Source organism: Rattus rattus, chromosome 4 (assembly GCF_011064425.1).
Source record: "Rattus rattus isolate New Zealand chromosome 4, Rrattus_CSIRO_v1, whole genome shotgun sequence".
Taxonomy (NCBI): domain Eukaryota; kingdom Metazoa; phylum Chordata; class Mammalia; order Rodentia; family Muridae; genus Rattus; species Rattus rattus.
Genome location: NC_046157.1, coordinates 43,302,973 through 43,324,112, shown reverse-complemented (window position 1 = coordinate 43,324,112; position 21,140 = coordinate 43,302,973). Strand labels below are relative to the sequence as shown.

Below are 21,140 nucleotides of genomic sequence, written 5' to 3'. Positions count from 1 at the left end.
GTCTAGTACGTATGGCCAGTCCTTACTGGTTTTCTAACTACAAACCTAGCATCCCAGTGTGTTCACCAACATGTCCTGAGGTGACAATACTCTTGAGAGTGCCTACCTCACAGTGTGCCTGACCTAAGGAGGAAAAGTAATATCAAGACTGAGTCACTTATGTCTAAGAGCTGAATAACTCCCTGGAGTAAAGCACTACTCGCAGGTTCAGATAGAGCAAAACAGGGTTTCTAATTTGTCTCTGACACCTGAACAGGCACAGCTGAGCAAAGCCAGGTACAGAGGCACCTGCACAGTATATAGGCCAACAGCCAAAATTTACTTCAGACAGCCACTGCTTTCAGCCCGTTTTGGCCAGAAAAAAAAAAACAACTTATTTTTACAGAAATTCTCCAGCAATATTTTTAAATACCAACTTGTATGCACTTTAGAATGTAAAATAACCGTGAATACTTAAGACACAAAGAGCCACCTACTTGGATTATTTTTTATACTCTTGGTCTTTCCATGTATATACTGGCCTTTTTTTTTTTTTTTTTTTTTTTGGTCTGGCTCTTCTGTCATCTTCCAAGCAACGTCTGAGAGCTCCAAATATCCACCGATGCTGGGTACCTCTTATGGGCTGGCAGTATTACACAAAACATGTTTATTTTAATGGGGAAAGGGGTCATTTATGCTCAAAGATTGTATATTTTCATTGTAAAAAAAAAAACAACTTTATTCCTAAGTTTTAATTGTTAAAAAGTATTTTTGGAGCCAAGGATGCTCTTTAAAGGAGTTATTTTTTCCAAAGAACCAAGACAAAGAAGCCAGGTTAATGACATAATTCTATATGACGTATGTACTGGAGTTGTGCCTTTTCTACAACACTGGATTAAATAAACTTGTCCAAAGTATCGTTTTATCACAGCCTGGGATGCCTAATAATTTCCTGTTTTCCCTCTCGTGTCCATGAGGACATGAACCAGCTTCTTTCTCCTGCTCTTCTCTGTAACCAACCACAGCTCCACCCAGAGCACTAATCAGAACACCAAGTGCCCTCGGGATTAAGTCCCCCTCACTGAAAGTACAACAGTTCTCTGCATAAGGCACTAGAGCACTTGGACTAGACACTCTGTCCAGAGAGACACTGCCAGGTTCTCCTTCTCTTCATCTGTGCCAAGTTTCAGGTCCTTAACACGAACTGGTGACCCACACCAGATTTGCTTCAGAGCGTCCACATAGGATAAAGGGAAGCGAAGTCCATAAATCTGAGGAAGGATACATTGTTTAGAACACAAATAAAGTCACTTTATGGATTTTACATAAGCTTACACAATTCTCAATGTGAAACTTGCTTGAAAGCTCAGACTCCAACAACCTACTCGGAGAAGTTAAGTTGTTGCAGGATGTTTGGCATTTAGCATACTTTTCTGTAAGGTCACAGCTCTTGTGTTTTAAAGCTGCTATCAATGCATCCTTCACCATATTGACTGACTTAACTGTCCTATCAGTCAAGTAAAATGGCAGGTCCACAATGCCTCTGTAAAGACACATGACCTTTTAGTCAGTCATAAGTAACTGTCCCAGTCACAATCAAGCCACAGGAAAAGACATTTGTTTTCAGTTGGAACACACCTCTGTTTCCACCTCTTTCCCCATCATGTGCGTCTGTCTCTCATTCTTTAGAGAGTGGTAGATGTAAACCATCTTTTGTTGAGCTTCATCCTTTAAAGAAAATAATTAAGTTATCAACAAGAAAAATATTGAGGGCTTCAGTACTATGAAGGTTAAATAGAATACCAAGGAAAATCGTTTGGAGAGTGTAGGGAAGAGAGCAGGCTCACTTTCGGGCTCTGGTTGGCTTTGAACTGGCTATGTAGAGCAGGCTGCCCTGAAATTCAGATTCATGCCTGGAATGAAGGCATACCTGGCCCCAATGAAAATCTTTAAAGCCGTGGTCCTCGAATGGAATGTACTCAACTGTAAACGTAACACTCTGGGTGCAGCTGAGGTCGGTGCTGAGACAAGCTGCCATGTTCAAGATCCTGCTATGTCAGCTGCTCAGAAACTCTCACTCACTGAACCATGTGCATTTTGTTCTATCAAAGTTTGACTAGAACAAACTAAAAAGTTATGAAGTGATCAACTGTTAGGAAATACAAGCTGTGTTATTAACTAAAAATTCCACTTAGGTTTCAGTAGTGGATCACAAATCCTCTCGATTCCCTTTGGTCTTCCACAACATTTATTATTCCTTGTCACTGACTCGCTAAATGCCTGAGCCAACATATAATGTCTCAGACTTAGTTTAGTGATTTTATTAGCCCCAATGGCTACAGCCTGGTCTCTCATGCTTAGGAATAGTTCTCATAGACTGTGTTTAGGGCTTAAAGAGAGATTTATTTCATTTCAAACAAGATATAACTCAGAATTTTATTTTCTTAAAAAAAAACAAAAAAACCCTTTCTAATGTGTATGGGTGTTTTGCCTGCATGTTTGCACATCACCTACGTATCTGGAACCCAGAGGATAGAAGAGGACATCAGACAACCTGGAACTTAGAGGCCAGAAGAGGACATCAAATGCCTTGGAACTAGAGTTACGCACAGCTGTGAGCTGCCACGTGAGTGCTGGAGAGGAGCCAGTGCTCTTAACTACTGATGAGTGCACTTGCTCTCTATGGTCTCGGCTACAGACTGTAAGCTACATCTTTGCAGTACAGACAGTGACAGGGACTAGAACAGGGCACCTCAGACAGGGTTTTCAGTTGTTCACAAAGAGCGAAGGAGCCTGCAGTACATTAGGACACCAAGGTCAGACATAAGAGTACCCTGAGGATAAAGGCGGGCCCTTAAATCCCCAACAGGCATTGCAACAGGAACTGTGAGCAGGCATGTCCCTGCTAGAGTAACCGGAGACTCAGGGAAGTATATGAGCAGAGGGAATCTCTTCCCCTGGGATACTCACAGACTGATTCTGATCTGGCCCTACTGTGAGGACAATGTGGTCTTTAAACTGCAGTCTTACTATGCTGTTCAACCTTGGCAACTTTCCACCTAGAACAGAAAGCCAGCCATCAAAAAGGAAACCAACATGTTCAAATTTGCTTGTGACGACTCCTCCTGAGTCTGGGGAGTCTGTGCTCACGCTCTCCCGAGTACTCATCCAACATCTATCATAAAAGTGCAGCTTGCACCTCCACGGACCTCATTCTTACACTGAAACAGGCATAGCATTTGGTGAATGGTAATGTAAGTTAATAGTATATTAGAGGCTGGGTGTGGGGCTCACTGTAGAGCCCCAACACCACACACACAGACCATATTAAACAGGTATAAGTAATCCCATCTACGGATGGAAGGAACCATGTCGTCTTCTCAATAAGAATAGCCTCTACTAACCTGGGCTCTGGAAGGAATGAGCTGTGTGACACTGGCACATAATTTAGTGTAAGTGAAACACTGTCCTTTACGACCCATCACAGAAGAAAACCATCTTTCTAAAATGGACTTAGGAAAATGAAAAGAACCACCACGAGAAACAAGCTGGCTTTATAAGACCATGTGAGTGGGCAAGTATTAAGGAATCATAACCTTACTAGTTATAGTAGCTGAGCTAGGGAAGCTGTTAGGTGGACATTCTGGAGCTGAGCAGGGATTTGTTTAGCAACTTGTTTTAAAGATGACTTGTGAACTATGGCATGCTGGGCAGATGCAATCAAAGTTAAATTCTAGACTTCCTTCAGAGACTGTATAATGAAAATGTCCATGGAGTTACCATAAGTAGGACATTTTAGATAGGTGAGACATGATAGGGAAGAGTCTTGGTCACTCTGAGACAAAGGGCTAGTCCCATTACCATTAGGGCTCTGCATTCTCTTGAACACTGTGATAGAACATTACTGTCAGTCAAGTCACTGTGTGACTGGTCAAAATGTAAAAGTACCACCAGGTATTCTTAGGTCTGACCTCAGGCCATAACAAAAACAGTGTTCACATTATCAGTGGCCCAACACTTCTCTCCCCTGGTTCCTGAGTGAAGGCGCTGTTTACCTGAGTAAACTTAAGCCTCATACATTCTTCCTACTCACTGTGTATTATCTAGAAGAGAGCCACCTACTTCCGGACAGCACCAACCCACACCAAAGCTTTGCTTCTATGCGAGCTCTGGAAACTGAGATGTTGAGCTTAAGCCCACACCCTGTACATTCTTTCTATGCCCTGTTATGGAGAGGCTTTCCAGTGCTGCCTTACCACTGCAGCAAGTCAGAACACAGAGCTGTGAAGGTGAGCGTGCTGGACACTGACAGTGCCGCCTGTCAGCTGAATCCCGCCAGTCCAAGACCACCCGTCACGTTACTCGCTACACCTTGGGAGACTCGTGCTATCTTTAATCTTTTTATTTTCCCTAGTGGTAACGCACTTTAATAAGCTTGCCTTAATTCAACAAGATTATGTCAACAGTCAAGTCCTTCCACATTTCTGGACACGATGACTAAAGACTACTCAGAGACACATTCCTCAGCTAAAACGAGTTCTTCCTCCCTGTCACACCGCAAAGCACGTTCTCGCAAACGACTTGGGAGGTTAATGAGGTCAGCATGTCTGTGAACCTAATGAGATGCTGTCCACTTGAAACCTAAAATGTTTGCATTGGCTCCGAGTGCAGACCAGCCAGTAAGGCCTCAAGTGTCTCCCCTCACCCCCAGGCCCCAGAGTACAGAGCAAGCTCTACCTGGGTTCATTGACTCTGCTCCACTCCCCACACAGAAAGGGGGCAGTCTGTGCATGACAAAGTCCTTCTTCATGTCTGATGAGAGCAGCTCTTTTCTGCCCTCGAGCTGGTCTGCCAGAGTCCTCAGAAAGCCGCTCAACTTCCTTGTTACGTCAGCTGGGGTTTCCACGTTCTGGAAGCAGAGAAGTGAGTCTTGACCAGATTGTTAGAAGTAGCTGCCCAGATCACGGTTTTCACTGTAGCACCCTGAGCTTCAATCCTACCACTCACATCCACTGACAAACCATGCCATCCACGGTGAGCAGGGACAACCTGGACCTTAAGAAAGGAAGCCTATTACATTCTTATAGCTAACACTTATCTTCTATTGTCTATCGTTTGTAAAAATATAAATAAAAACAATAGCTAAAACAATTTTCAGAATTTTGCTTAGAAAAGTGGATTTTTGGGAGTTATAGTACCATCCAGGCTCTGTCGTTGGAAAGCAAGTCACTCTCCTAAGGCAACTGCCTGCCTTATGTACTAAAAATATTCTACTCAGGCCCAGTCAACTTACTGTCTGGAAACTAGCTAAAGAGTACACCTTTTCAAAATGCAGAAAACAACAGGAAATCCAAGGTGCACACCGAGCCCCAGTGCTTCTTCAACTAGATGCCTGATGTGTGCTCACTATAGACTTGTAGCATGTTTATTTGTTCAACTACTTAGCCAATATCCCCAGTCTTACTGTGTGAAAATACACAAAACACTTGAGAACTGTCAAAGATGGCCACACATGAATGGCCCCACAAGAAGCCACCCCCAACTTGCTGTGTAAATCCTCTGCCCAGCAGGCCAGCACAGCAGGCCAGCTTGCTTCATCTGGGAAGGACCTGGGTGCCTATGAGGCAGATCTGCCTTCCTGGTGCGTGGCTTGCCATCTGCTTCTAACTGTTTCTGTTCTCACCATGAGCATCCGCCTGGGCATTCCAGTCCTTAATGCCACATCTTCCTTTGCAATGTCAAATACAAGCCCCGAAATGGAATCCAAAAGGTAATCTCCCCATGAACTACAACATGAAATAAGAAAGTGAAAATAACCCAAGTTGTTAATGAATAAACAATATATGTAAATACCAATTACTATCCCAAACTGCAAAGTGGATCCCCATCTGCCCATTTCTGAGCAATTCAGAATATTAAACAGATTTACCACAAAGAAGGAATTTGGAAGATCAAACTAAACACAAGCCTCTATAGGAACAGCTTTGTGGGAAATTTCAACACTCAGTAAAAATCCTATAAAAAAAACTTACAGGCATTAAGTCCAACAGAAATACATTTAGGGTAACAGACAGATCCGTGTATTATATAATTACTTGAACAGCAGTATGACACATTTTACTCAGTAAGAGGAAAGCTAATTCTCAGTTAAATTTACACCAGCGTCAATGCTTTACAACAAAACTGATTTCTAATAATGGTTTTACTGGGTTAGAGAGCAAGCCAGTGTCCAAAAAGAACATCTAGGGGAAAGTATCAGTGCTCAGTTAACGTCACCTCTTCTGAGGTAGATTTGTCTCATTCCCTCCTCTGTGGCAGTTAGTGGCTCTTTCCCAATATGTACCAGTTTAAGTAAGAAAAATAAAAACACTCTGTGGGGTTGCTTTCTTTAAATACTTTCAACAGGTTTATAATATTTCTCCCATGCCAGCAGCAGACTTCAAATTGAGGGCTACATGCAAAATGGAAATCACAGTATGACTTCTGCTTCTCAGTCAGGAAAACTCACTTTCTTGTTTCCCATCCTAGAAGAGTGGCTAAGGACGACAGGAGAGCCTCTTGAGAGACACTTTCCCCCAAGTATCTACTACATGGGTGCCATACTGATATGACTTAAAGCCACAGCTTTCTTCACTCTTGCTGAGCATGGAGGACGGAAGCAGATCTCTGGACAAGGGAAACAGATGGTCTTTTGCGGGGTTTTAGGTGGAAGTCATATGCTAACAGATCATAGAGGAATTTGATGGCAGATAAACAGTGTTCTTCCAAGGGTAACTAATTTTGAGAGATTTGCTCTGGCATTAGCAGGCCCTAGCTATTCCAGTGATGCCTCTTCCAGAGGTATTGAGAAGAGGCTATACATTCTCTTACCACAGTGGGAGCCCAGGTTCAGAGTCCAGCAACATCTCTGAGAGGCCTGGCTTCCATTCTAGCTCCTGTATTTGCTATCCAAATCAGAGGCACATGAGCCACAGTACCCACTCACAGCCTAGGCTAGCACCCCATAACTTGGAAAACTCTTCCCTACCCACAGCTGACTGAAGAAAGATCAAATGGACCCAGAGGCCTACCAGAACTTCATTTCAGGAGGGGCGATCAAGGTACATACTTAACAGCAGAAACAAAAGCAAAAAGGTAAGGGGAAATGGATGGAATTGCTGTTAGCAATACACCTACAAGGTATAAAGGAAAAAGAGGAAGTGAAAATAACCAGGGTTGGCAAGATGGATCAGTAAGTATCAGCAATATTGCCAGGAATGCCTGATTATGACCCCTGGAAACTACGGTGGAAAGAGAAAACACATTGTGAAAAGAAGTTTTTGAGGATGTAGTTCTGGTTGTCAGCACAACCACATGGTAGCTCACAACTATCTGTAACTCTAATCCCAAGGAATCCAACACCCTTTTAGAGCCTCTGGGGCATAGGCACATAGGCAATACACACACACAGACAAACAACAATCCACAGAAAATAATATTTAAAGCCGGAAAAAGAAAACAGAACAAAAACAACAAAAAAACAAGGAAACCAGATGGCAACAAATAAAAAGCAGGATGAAGGCAAAAATTCTACCATGGAAGCACCACTGTAACCACCAAGGAGAACTAGGAAGTGAACCTAACTGTGTGACAGCGATGATGGGCACCAGAAGATACAGATAATAATAATAATAATAATAATAATAATAATAATAATAATAATAATAATAATAATAATAATACCACCAGCCTATGTGGTTTCTAAGGTCAGATGCTTTGCCCTGGAACTTTTACAGTTCCTCTGACTCAGTCCTACAATTGTTCCTACTCTCCGTTCTGCATGAGAATATGAGTAAATTATATAAATATATATATTTATATGATATGGACATGATGACTGGATACATGTTATGCTGAGGCCAGACACTTGATGTCTTCTATCACTCTCTGCCGTACTCCTTTGAGACAGGGTCTCTTAACAGAGACTAGAGCCCTGATGGTAGCCAAGTCCCAGTGACCCTCTTATCCCTGCTGTCCAACAGCACTGGCACACGCACAGCATCCCAAACTCCTTTTCTTTTACATGGATGCCGATATCCCAATGCACATCCTCATGTTTGCACAGTAAGCTCTTTTACCAGTGGCCCACCTCTCTACCACCCCTGCTCATCTTGACTCGCCTCAGATTTTCTGTGCTTTACCTCATCAGAGTGACAAAGTACTTTCAAAACCTAAAAATTCATGCCTCCCAATTGTGTGTAAATGGCACTAACCCGGGAGGGATACAGCTATAACCCCCAGTAAATCTGGACGTGGGTGGAGTTTCACACAGCAGTCATGAGGAAGAGGAGATACACTTACTCACTCATTTTACAATCTTCTGCTTTTTATGTCCCCTGGTTCTGGACTGGCTTTTCCTACCCACCATGACCTTCTGACCCAGCCCTACTTAATTATCCATTAAGACTCACTGAGCTGTATGTCAAGTCTTCTCTGAGCTTATTCCTGACAGAAATAACATATTCCTGACAGCTGCACATATTGCTCCAAGCTCCAAGCGTCTCTTGGAAAACTTACTGTGATATACCCATAGCTACATGTTTTCTCTTTGCTTTGCTTCTCCTCGCCTCTCTAAGGGACCCTCTATCTTCTATTTAGTTACTGTGAAGTATCCGTTTGTGTGTGTGTGTGTGTGTGTGTGAGAGAGAGAGAGAGAGAGAGAGAGAGAGAGAGAGAGAGAGAGAGAGAAAGGGGGGGGAGAGGGGGAGAGAGAGAGAGGGGGGGCGCACATGCAGGGGGTATATCTATGATGTGTGTTTGTGTGTGTGTGTGAGAGAGAGAGACAGACAGACAGACATAGAAAGAGGTGCACGTGTAGGGGGGTAAATCTACAATGTTCACAGAATATCAGACAGGCCAATCACACATGGAGACACATCAAAAAATATGGAGTGAATCAGCACAAAGTAAGAGACTACTTCCTCAGGTCTACCCTGAATGTGGCTGCTTTGGGCCGTATCACAGAGCTGTCCTAAAAGACTAGGTTAAGAAGCAAAGGTCTTACTTGTTCTGGTAGGTGCTAATAGTCAGGTGAATAGAGTGGGCCAGGCCTGAAGGAGTTTCTGCCTGATGAATGGTCCCTCTGGGGAAGTACAACAAATCGCCAGGCTAAAAGAAGAACAGAAGAGCTAAGACACAGCACAGTCTCTTGTCCTTAAGATAAACAAACATGCTTTGTGTTTAAGTTCTCCATTCTAGAACCTCAGGGACAGTCTGCATGCTGCGCTCAGGTGGTGTCTTTACTTTCAGGGTGACACCAGACACACCTGAAACTACCCTCACAAGACTGAGATCCCAAAAGTAACACCCTGTTTCTGGGGTGGCTACTCCCTCCCTCTGGTTAAGTTAGGGCTTTCAGTCACAGGACCAGTGCAACTTGCTTAGCTGCCTTAGCCTTAGCCTCTCATCACTAAAGTGGGGCAAGAGCCCCACAGCCTACAGCATTATTCAGAGGATTAAGGAAATGCTGTTTCCAAATATTGAGGCAGCATGGGGTACGGTTTTATTACAGTCGCTGCCAGTCCTCATCTCTTGGGAATTTTCCTTAGATCTCCCCAGGAGGATCTATTACATCGCTACTCACCATCCTCCTCAGAGCCTATCCTAGCAAAGCATGCAGTTTAGAACACAAATTAATGTGTGTGTGTGTGTGTGTGTGTACGTACGTGTAGTGTATTCTTAAGGTTTGCATGGCTGCTCATTTGCTCTGAATGACCCCAACATGGCATTACTTCAAGCAAATAAACATTTTTGACAATTACACCCATTGTTTATCATTTTGTTGCTACCCTGAGTGAAGCCTCCACAGATATACTTCATTCATTCCACAGGAGTCGGGATGATTGCCCCAAGTCCCTTGGGGAAGATAAGGAGACAAATTCTCCCCAGAAGAAATGAAGTTCTCCCAAGAGTGAGGCCAACTTAAAATTTCTGACCCCTCGAACCATTACAAATTAAATCTGTGTTATGAGAACAATCACTGTGCTAACAAAAGCCTGACATCTCACCCAAAGAATCTGTAAAGGAATCATTAACATGGTATATTCCAATCCCCAGATTGCAAAGTAAAAAAGACGATCTCCTGATTTAGATAAATAACTTTTTTGTTCAAGGGCACTGCAGTTAAGTGACCTTAGCTTAATTGAACTCTAAATCTGCCCAAGAAAAGTAAAAGGGCTTCTCTTCTGCACCCTGAAGCCCACACTAGACCCACTACATAGGCTAGCACTAGAATAGGGGGAAGGTTGATAAAAGGTTTGGAATTCTCATTGAAGCCCCCTATTCCTGCCTCCGAGTATGGTGCTTTAAAAAAGAATGGCCCATATAGGCGCCTATGTCTGAATATTGGCTTTCAGTTGTGGCTGTGCTCGGAAGGATTAGAAGGTGCAGTCCTGTTGGAGGTATGTTGCTAGAGGCAGGCTTGAGGTTTCGAAAGCCTTCTGCCAGCTCCAATACATTCTGCCGTTTGCAGAATGAGTGTGAGCTCTCAGCTATCTTCCTGCCACCATGCTTTCACTCCACCATTGTGGACTCTAATACTCTGAAATCACAAACCCAGCTAAGTGTTTTCTTTTATAAATTTCCTTGATTAAGGTATTTTCTCCCAAGTCCATTTGAAGGGGCCTACTGAGTAATCTTTAGTTTATGGCTCCCCAACAGAATGGGCAGTACATTAGCAATGTGCTTTGAATGAATACAGTTGTGCTACAATAAACTATTTAGCCAACTAGAATGCTGAGCAATGAGCGGTAATGCAAACATAAAGCCATCATTATTTATTCAGGATTCCTCTAATATACAATCCATCCAACACAGGGAAGCGGTTTCCTCCTGGTTATTGATAGGCAAATCTTAAAATCAATAAAGAGATACAAGCAAAAATATGAATTAGGCTTGGTATACTGTCAGGATGCAAGAAATATGAGAAGAAAGCCACACACAATAGTTCCGACATAAGCATCTTTGAAACGGTCTAATCTGATCAGTTATATTGCCACTGAAGAAATGTTACCAAAGCACGAGCATGAAGTTTATGTATGGAGCTATCTCCTGTCTCTGTACATACTTTTCTCAAGATCACCCCCCTGCCTGACTCTGATATGTTCCCATCCAAACTAACTGGATCAAGAGTCTAAGGAGACAGTTCGTGGTTAAGCTATGTGGCTTCCTTGTGGAGGAGCCATGAGCACTTCGCTAGCTCCTACTCGGCTAGTAAAATTCTATGTTGGCGAGGGCAGGAACTACTGTCAGGAAGAAAACAGGAGGCACTGAAATTTTTACCAAGAAAAGGAAGGCATCACTGTGCTCTGCTTACATGCTGACTACTGACTTAACTGTGGAGAAACAGGCCAAGGACAAACCTTCCACATTTATTCGCTGGTTGAGCTGAATCACACATGGAGACATGGTGTTTAGAAAAGCACTGAAGACTACCCATACCTTCAGCAGGAAGTCATGTGTTGGTGTGCCAATCCGCTCCTCAGGCTCCACACTGTACTCACGCGCCAGGGGCACAGTTGGGGAGTACAGGCGCCAACGTTTCCTTCCCTCCAGCTGCAGGATAAAAACCTGCAGGAGGCCACAGACCAGAGAGCATCAGAAAGCTTCTAGAATATGCATCAGACATGCATGTTCCTTATGATAAGCTGCCACTCCTAGTAATTTTTAATCAGGAATCCTGGTGTTGGACATTCATTCTTGTCACTTTTTCAGACACAGCTGGACTCTACATATTCCACTAGCTTTTACATCTTTTATTAGCTAGTAATTTGAAAGCCATAAGCTCTGATAGAAAAATATGATACAAGTAAATGACCCAAAGTGTAAATATTTCATTAAACATCATAGTTTTGATCTTTTTTTTTTTAAGTTTTCATTTGGCTAAAACTATCTTAATATTGTGTTAAGAATACTTAAGAAACACTTCTGGACAATGTATGTATCTCAAATAATTCTCAGAGGAATGAAAAGGGACTTCTGTTATATCTGTGTTCACACCTTGTATGAGTATAAAAATAAATCTACAAAATATCCAAGCCAATGAGTTAACTTTTTGGAAGCCATATAAAAATGAAATCAACACTTGTAAAGGTGCCAGGAATTAAGTGGAACCAGGACCTTCATTCAAGCTGCACCAAGACTTTCACAAGTGGGAAGAAGAATACACGTATTGTTTGTAGCCACTGAAAATGGACAAAGTGAAAGAAATTTAAGAATTATTTGTGATCTCACGTCATTTTATTTTGTATTTTTTAAAAAGTCGATTTTTTTTTTTTTTATAAATAAGTTACAAAAAAGTCCTATTTCTAAAGACGGTGAGTCTTCTGTCAGCAACGCTCCTCTCTGAGGAGCAGGAAGCCGGTCTGCAGGCATCCCTACATGGAGACGAGGTCAGGATCTTCAGGGGGGACTTAGAAGAGCCGCAGGCCTGGTCTCAGAGTGCCTGAGAGTGATGAAGACAACCCTGACAACTGTGTGAGCCTGGCTCTCAGCAGCCTGCTCTTTCCAGCCTGCACAATGAGTCCTCTCTTACCTCAACATCGTCGTAATGTGGAGGAAGGCCCTGAGATCCTGCGGGAGTCATGTACACATTTGAGCCTACTAAGGAGCCAAAGTAACATTCCAGCTTTTCCTGGATCCTCCAGAGCTCATCCTTTGACAAAGAAAAATGAAACACAATGTGAATAGAAAATAAAAAAGCAAATTCAATTAGGATGTCTCCTGTGCAATTATTACAGGGCAGGCAATTAAACAGTAAGTCTCCTCAGGAACCTCTGCAGTGTGCACACGCCAGGTAATCTACCTGATGTGAGCAGGTAAATGAGAAACTGGAAGAAGAAACAAGTCAACTTATACCTTCAACATCTGCGTTCACTTTGGGGCATAGGATGGGCTGCAGAAATTCAAGAGACTAATCTGGAAGCTATGATTAAGCAGCACAAGCAAGGAATGGACAGAGCGGCAGGAACAGAAGAAAAGGTGGAGACACACTGTGGAACTGGAGTGGCTCTGCAACAAAGAGAAGAGAAACAAGCTGCTCCTTGACTTGATCCGTGAACTGCTACTTCCATTTACGGAGCTGGAGAAAGACAATTGAAAAAGTTTTCCCGGGCTGGCGAGTGGCTCAGCCAGTAAAGTGCCTCCCACAGATACAAAGAGCTGAGCTTATATTCCCAGCACCCACTCTGGGTGCCTTTAACGCCAGCTCTAGGAAGGCAGGCACAGTCTAGTCTAGTAGGGAGATCCAGGTTCAGTGACAATCCTGCTATTAAAAAAAGAGAGATAGAAAGAGATGGAGAAAAAAATAGTTTCTGGCCTTTATATGTACACACATACACGCACCTGTATCTGCAGGCTCGAGCTTCACCCCTCCCTCCCCAAACACACACAGTTTTCAGGAGGACAAAAAAATGTTCTAAGCTGGAAATGTTCATTTTGGGATGCTATGATTTCCTATGGTGATGTTCTGAAGTCAGTTTGAAGCTCTAAAGAAAGTAAGGGCGGGAATTTACATTTGGGAACTCCTGAGAGTTCTTTAGAGTAAGAGGAGCAGAAATGACAACCTGGGAAGGGTACAGAGGACTGAGAGCAAGCTGAGTAAGACACTCTTGAGTGACTCATCAGCTATAAGGCTGAGAGAGATCAGTTACCAGAGTCAGGTAGGAGGAAGTCACAAGTGGGCCTTGTAGATAACAGCATATCGTACCTTCTAAGTGCTTACCCTGACAACTGAATACACTCCATAGCAATCCTGCCTTAGGGTGGGCAAGATCACCAACACCAGTCTAAGTGAGGAAACGGAAGCAGAAAAGCACACAACCACTAACTGAGTCAAGATTCCAATCTGGGGAGTCCAGCTCCAGAGTTCATACCTTCAAAACAAGTCACCTACTGCGTGGTCTGAATGAAAACAGCCTCCATAAACTCATCCTGGAGTGACACTATTAGGAGGTGTGGCCTTGTTGGAGTAAGTATATCCCTTAGGGGTGGGTTATGAGGTTTCAGATGCTCACCCAGGCCCAGTGTCACTCTCTCTTCTGCTGCTTGCTGATCCAGATGTAGAACTCTCCAGCTACCTCTCCAGCACCATGCCTGTCTGCATGCTGTCATGCTTCCCATCACTACCAAAACTGATGAAACCTCCGACGTAGAGGCCAGGCCCAGTTAAATGTTTTCCTTTATAAGAGTTGCTGTGGTAATGGTGTCACTTCATAGCAATAGAAACGCTAAGATACCTACTCTAAACAGATAAAGAGACTAAAGCTTTACTACAAATGCATGCAGTGACTGACATCAAGGTGGCATAGTCTAAACATTAGGTTTGCTGAGAACACCAATGAGCAAGGCTTGAGAGTCAGTTCTACCACTGGACTGTGAGAATCTAGTATTGGGAATAGCAAGTGGAGAAGAATTGGGTCATCACAGAATAAGCTTTGAGACATCCTTCTGAATGAAGACCACTGGGTTTCCCTATTTGTAGATCTCAGAAGTTCTCCTAGCACAGAAAACATAACTTAATAGCCTCTGAGTAGCTCTAAGACTTAGCAGAGCTCCCAAAGAGCCTAATTTATTTTGGAGAAAAGCTACAGGACCTGGCTCTCTATTACTTAATATCTGACACCACTGGGAAGCCAGGCCTTGGCTCTTGTTCTCTAGTGTCCCAAGAGATCATTTTATAGGTAACCAGATACTGCTAAGAGGGCAAAACAAACAAACAGCAAACCCCACTGGTATGTAACTGACAAATGTGTCTATTTTCTTCTTAAGGATTACTCAAAATCCTTAAAGGTTCTGTAGCCTTCCCATTTATCTTAGCCCTCTGGTTTTTCCATCTTCAAACTGTGACCTATTAACAAAAGACATAGAGTCAAACCATGCAGGTTGAAGTTGCAGTTGCAAGTTCAGTGACTGTGCTTTCTCTATTTATAAAAGGATGCTATCTTCACTTATGATGGCCACCCAGGAGTTATTCCAGGACTTACGCCCTCAATGTCACAAGTTCTGTTATTAATATGTTAACATTTCTTTCTTGGAAATCTGATCAATCATCTGGTCACAGCCCTGAAGCCACCACTTGGAGAGATGTAGGCAGGAAAGGAAGATAACCTCAAGAATCCCCTTGGTGCTACATGTACCTTAAAGTAGAGCAACAGGACAGCACAGAGATCCTTACCATACACAAAAATAACACATCCTTAAAATGCAATGTTATTTTAGTAAGGTGAGAAACTTGAATTTGTTTTTTATAGCTCTAAGATACTTGTGATGGCCCAGGGAGTGGCACTATTAGAAGGTGTGGCCTTGCTGGAGGAAGTGTGTCACTGTGGGGTGGGCTTGGAGACCCTCCTCCTAGGTCCTCCAAGGATGCTGAGGCTGTTCTTTGTTTCCTTCAGGTGAAGATGTAGAATTCAGCTCCTCCTGCACCATGCCTGCCTGGATGCTGCCCTGCTCCCACGTTGATGATAATGGATTGAACCTCTGAACCTGTAAGCCATCTCCAATCAAATGTTGTCCTTTATAAAACTTGTATTGATCATGTTGTCTGTTCACAGCAATAAAACCCTAACTAACACAATACTTAAAACATCCACCTCTGAATGCTAGATTTAAAACATCTAAACAGGTACCGGGGAAATGACCTAGTGAGTAAGAGGAACACGTGCTGGGCAAGCAGAAGGACCTAAGTTTAGGCCCTTAGTACCCATATAAAAGCTGCCTTGGCAATATGTCTGTAATGTCAGCGCTGGGAGACAGATAGCGGAGGAGAGCAGTTGGATCCCTGGAGCTCACCGACTTCGCGACCTAAACAAGTACTTAGCTCCAGGTTCAGTGGAAGACCCTAATTACAAAATATAAAGTTGAAAGTAACACAGGGGGGTTGGTAGAGAGCTTGCCTAGCAAATGCAAGGCCCTGTTGGTCCCCAGCTGAAAAAAAAAAAAAGGAAAAAAAAAAAAAAAAAAAAAAAGAAAGTAACACAGGTAGACACCCAACACCTTTTTCTATCCTCCACACATACTTGCATTGTGAGCACATCACACACACTCCCAATTTATCTATAAAATAACAGATTCTCCCAAGTTCAAATGTATTTAAAGACCAAATGAACTGTATGTGTTCTTAGAACGATCTCCATCATCAAACTGGACATTCACTCTTAAACTGCTGTGTGCCAAACGCTACTGCTTTCTCGGGTCTGAGAATTCTGCCATGGGGAGATCCATTACCTTAAATCTCTGTGGCTGATGAAACTGAATTGTTGCCCTCTTCTGATCAAAATCTTTTCTCAGCTGAAGAAACTGTGCTTTGCCATCCTTATTTAAAACCTTCTTCTTCCCCCCGATGCACCGGCAGACATTGACATCTCTTCCATAGTACAGCCCTTGGCTGCAGAGACTCCTCAGATCCGAGAGGCTGAACAGAGACTGGTAATATGCAGCCAGCGAAGGGTCATCCCTCTGAATGAGAAGGGGCTTCTGTTCCCAGAATTCCTGGAAAAATGTCTCTACTTTGATGGGTGCTATTAAACTTTCAAAGAAGCTCCTGGGGCTGTCGAAGTTTAATACAGAAAGCGTATTGGGTAGCTCCTCCTTCGCCTGCTTGCAAGGGACAGACTCTTGCTCGTTCTCCTCCCCTGTGGGCTTCACTCTCTTTGGCATGGTTCACAAGTAGGGAGGAAACCCTAACCTACCAAAAGAATAGGACACTGTCAGGTTTGCAGGAACGCACATGCACATGCATGACTGTGACCATTTTGCATCTTTGCAAACTCCACATTAGTCAGGACTACATCCTCCAGGACAGGATGGCCCTAGGCCAGTGTCATTTATTCCAAGATGATTCACCCTTAAACACCTCTCGGTTTGTACACTCATCTGAAGGAGAACACAATTGTCTTATGTATACAAAAGCACTAAATCCGAGGAATCAGTATTAATTAGGAGACTTGATTATCCCAAATTAAGCCATTCACTCTCTCAGCATTTCTTATTCAAAGGTTAAGCCTATGGCCATTGAAATGGCAGAGCCAAAAATCTTGAATTTGGCTGCAATCAGCACCAGGTCCTGAATCTAATTGGATGAACTCTCTGTGGTCCAAACATTTGATAGAGAATCAGGACCAGCTGTCTGCTGCCAGGTGCTGCCCAACACAGCTCAGAAAACCTTCCCAGGCAGAAGCCAGCACGCCCTGGGCCTGGGGCGTCACCTGGTGGCTGGAATGAGATGACAAACACTGTAAACTCCACTTTTCAAGTGCTTGGGAACTGTCACCATCAGGGAACTCCCCCTCTGCCCATTGAAAAAAGTGATTATAGGGTTTGAAAATGGAGATTAAAATCAGGTACACGATAGATCTTCAAAAAGATCTAAACTTTTTAACTGGAACAAGACATCAATCACTAACATCATTAGCCTCTAACACAGCACTTCTCCAATTTAACATGCACAAAAGACACAGGGGCATCAAGTGGACCAGATACCCAGAGTTAACAACACTGCTGGTCTGTGGCACACATCTGGGTAGCAAGAGGACCAACAGTCCCGAACACCCACAAACTATAAATCCTGGTACTTATATAGGTTTCCCTCATGTAGGTTCAAGAATTGTAATTCAAAACATACAAATATTCATAATACAAAATTTACAATTTGGGACCAGCGGTGTCTGATTTTGCAGAGCCTGCACATATATAAGACACCACTATATATAGTGTAAACCTGAAATTATGTACGTGAGATGACCAATTAGAGAAGGAAGGGTTTATCTTGGCTCCGTGGCAGGGCCTTCAGTGCACCAGATGGTTCTGTTGTCTTGTGCAGTCCCAAAGTCAGCACAAAGAGGATGTGCAGTTACCTCATGGTCACAGGGAGGCGAAAGGAGAAGAGACCAGGGTACCAACATTCCCTTCAAGGGTACCACCATAGCCTACCTTTCTTCTATCTGGCCCTGAAGAGTCCACCCAGGAGTGCCAGAGGCTGCAACTAAGCTGTTCGTGCAGAAACTTGAGGAAGAAGACACTTATTAAAACCAAAACCAAAACAAATTTCATAATTCATTTATGCTTCATATATACCTTTCCGACATAGCCTGGGGTAATTTTATGCCTCCAATTTGAGGTTTGGAATTTTTTTTTAACTGATGGCACATGGGTGCTCAGAGGTCAGATTTTGTGTGTTTGGACTAGTGATGTTTAAACCGTATAACTTCTCTTTTTTCTTTCTTATTCTGAGAAGAGGTTCTGTTCTTCTGATTCCTTACAAAGGCCTTGTTGCCAAAGGAGGCTGAGAATCAGAGTGCTTATAAATACCGAATTTTCCTCAAGGTCAGTAACTTAAAATATGACCTCCTATTGCACTGAGTTACCAGGACTGCAAGAATGCAGTCTTCCCCTCTCATCAAATGTGGAGTAGCATTTTATTTTGGCAGCACGGTGGACTGAACAAAAGGAGTATTCTTCTCTGGGAAATCACAGGATGATGTGCAACAACTACTTTTTTAAATGGACTTTAAGAAGCAACCCAGATGCAAATTCAACAAATTAACAAATGGAAACTGAATATAAAACCCTCATTTTAGTATCTAAATTTCTAATAACAAGGAGCTCAGTTCTTTCAAAAATCAGAAAAACCACAGCAGCAAACTGTAGGTTGAGGTCATTATGCAGGTGAGGGCTGGCACAAGTTAGATCAAGGTCATGACTGAACAGTAAAAGAATAAGGAGGGAACAAAGGTTTTATAAGTCGGGAGAGAAGGACAAGGAGAAAGAATCAAGATGGAGACGGAGAAGGATGACCCAGATCCAGGTGGCACTGAACTGCCAAGGCAGCTGGGATGGATTTCTGTAGGCAAATTTATCGTATCTAGGTGGGCAGTTTATATCCTTATCGATTGGTTGTGAGTTTATTGTGTGGATGTATTGTAGATTGAGAAATATATATATATATATATGTATATGTATATGTATATATATATATATATATATATATATATAATTGTTAAACTACAATTACAGCGCTTTTAGAGCTTTGATTTACCAGGTTACAGGGGATGTGAACAGTTCCCAGCAGGCAGAGACAACCTGTCTCCGTTCTGGAAGCCCTGCTAAGGGCTAGTGTGGTACTATGGAGAAGGTGGCTTGCCGACTTCGTGGTAGAGTGGCAACCCCAGAGTGAGTGGCAACCCCGGAGTGAGTGGCTCTGGCTCTTGGGGGAACTGTTAGCAAACGTTCCTTTTGAATCTTACTGCAACAGCAATCAATGACAACTGATACAAACAATGCAGAGTAGGAGCTAAAGACGATCTGAAGAAAAATAAAACCGGTGTTAACATATGTCTTGAGATTGTCTGAATATGCTTGGTCCAGGGAGTGGCACTATTAGGAGGTGTGGCCTTGTTCCAGTAGAAGTGTCACTGTGGGCTTTAAGACCCTCGTTCTAGCTGCCTAGAAACCAGTCTTCTCCTAGCAGCCTTTAGATGAAGATACAGAATTATCAACTGCTCCTATACTATGCCATGCTCCTGCCTTGATGATAATGGAATGAACCCCTGAACCCGAAAGCCAGACCCAATTCAATGTTGTCCTTTGTAAGAGTTGCCTTGGTCATAGTGTCTGTTCACAGTAGTAAAACCCAAACTAAGACAGTGCTCCATGAGACAAATTTTCGGAAAATATTTTGTATCTCCTTTTTGATTCAAATAGAACAGCCTGAATTCTTAACCCAAGCAATCAAAGCAGTGGTGAGATAACTGCCACAGCGGGAATTCTGAAGAGACATGGAAATACAAAATATAAAGACAGACTCACAGACAGCTAAGGAAGGAGGCTATAACTCCTGTTCAAAAAAAAAAAAAAAAACCACCTTGTGGCTGATATTGGCAATTGAGATTTCTGCAGAGTTTTTACTACCATTAAATAAAAAACAGTGGCCTAAACATGCAATCAGCACGGATGACACTGAACACCGACACATGTACTCTTCTGAGGGTATATGCCAAGTCAGCAGAGGATGCCCAGATCCTCACTGCCCTAAAACCACTGTCATTGAGTCTCATTATAATAGCCTCCTTGGTGGGCAACAGTTTCCACCTGCTATACAACCAGGTGAAGGAAGGAGTGTGACTCGATTTAGAGACCCACTGGAACCTTGTACAGGTCACCCCAGGAATTCATCCTACGTGCCTTTTTCCTGTGCTGATTTGGTTAGCACTTCACCTAGCAAATTGCTGATGCTCTCACATTTAACGTAAAACCATTAGACCATTGTGTTACATCATGAAAGGCACTTAATGCCTTAGTGAGGGTTACTGTTGCTGTGATGGAACACCATGACCACAGCTGCTTGGGGAGGAAAGGGTTTACTTGGCACCCACTTCCACATCACTGTGCATCCCTGAAGGAACTCAGGGAAGGAACTCAAGCAAGCAAGGAACCTGAACACTGGAGCGGATACAGAGGCAATGAAGAGAAGCCACTTCCTGGCTGGCTCAGCCTACTTTCTTATAGAACTCAGGACTACCAGGTGGTCCCGCACATCAAACACTAAGACGATGTCTTATGGGGGCTTTTTCTCAATTGAGCCTCCCCACTTTCAAGTAAGTTTAGCTTGTGTCGAGTAAGACTAGCCAGCACAGGTACCTTGAGAGTAAGGCACACATCTCTGATCCTCTTATATTTGAGGCACACACCTCACAATGGCTCAGCATGGTGAGAGGAAAACACAAGTGAAAGGCTTGCGCCCTTAAGAATAACCTGAGAATGAATGTGCACATTCACCAGAAGGTGTGACTAAAGTGCCCAAAATACTTCAGCAAGAATAAAACCATTTAACGACTCTTCTCACTTACAATCACTAAGAACATCACCCCCAAGACCACAGAACTTACCTTGTCTACTATTATAGCATCTACCTTCCCCCTATGTTAACATGGAAATTATCTGAGGCTCCGTTAATTGGAAACTAACTCAGATACATTATATTTTACTTATGCCGCTCATTTTTTTTATAGCCTTTGGAAGGTGGAGCAGAATAGACACATAGCTACCAATTGAGGCCTAGCGCCAAATAATTCAAATTGCACCACCATTCCATGCAGTAAGAAGCACAGGAGTAACAAAGACCCTTC

General features: G+C 43.0%; 1 protein-coding gene across 1 annotated transcript; it reads right to left on the bottom strand.

Annotated features, from left to right (window-relative positions):
- Window positions 1–522: 522 nt before the first annotated feature.
- Riox2 (ribosomal oxygenase 2) lies at window positions 523–16,702 on the bottom strand. The gene is made up of 9 exons (XM_032900329.1): window positions 16,243–16,702; window positions 12,551–12,670; window positions 11,458–11,586; window positions 9,023–9,126; window positions 5,663–5,765; window positions 4,717–4,888; window positions 2,950–3,038; window positions 1,618–1,707; window positions 523–1,250 (listed from the first exon to the last, which is right to left on the bottom strand). Exons 1-9 carry the CDS (start codon window positions 16,672–16,674, stop codon window positions 1,092–1,094), a joined length of 1,398 nt encoding a protein of 465 aa, XP_032756220.1. The 5' UTR covers window positions 16,675–16,702; the 3' UTR covers window positions 523–1,091.
- Window positions 16,703–21,140: the final 4,438 nt, after the last annotated feature.

Coding starts and splice junctions, on each gene's coding strand:
- Riox2 (XM_032900329.1), bottom strand. CDS start 16,674: ATGCCAAAGAGAGTGAAGCCCACAGGGGAGGAGAACGAGCAAGAGTCT. Junction 11,587..12,550: donor CACATTACGACGATGTTGAG/GTAAGAGAGGAC, acceptor GGCCTCCTGCAG/GTTTTTATCCTGCAGCTGGA. Junction 5,766..9,022: donor ATTAGCACCTACCAGAACAA/GTAAGACCTTTG, acceptor TTCATGTTGTAG/TTCATGGGGAGATTACCTTT.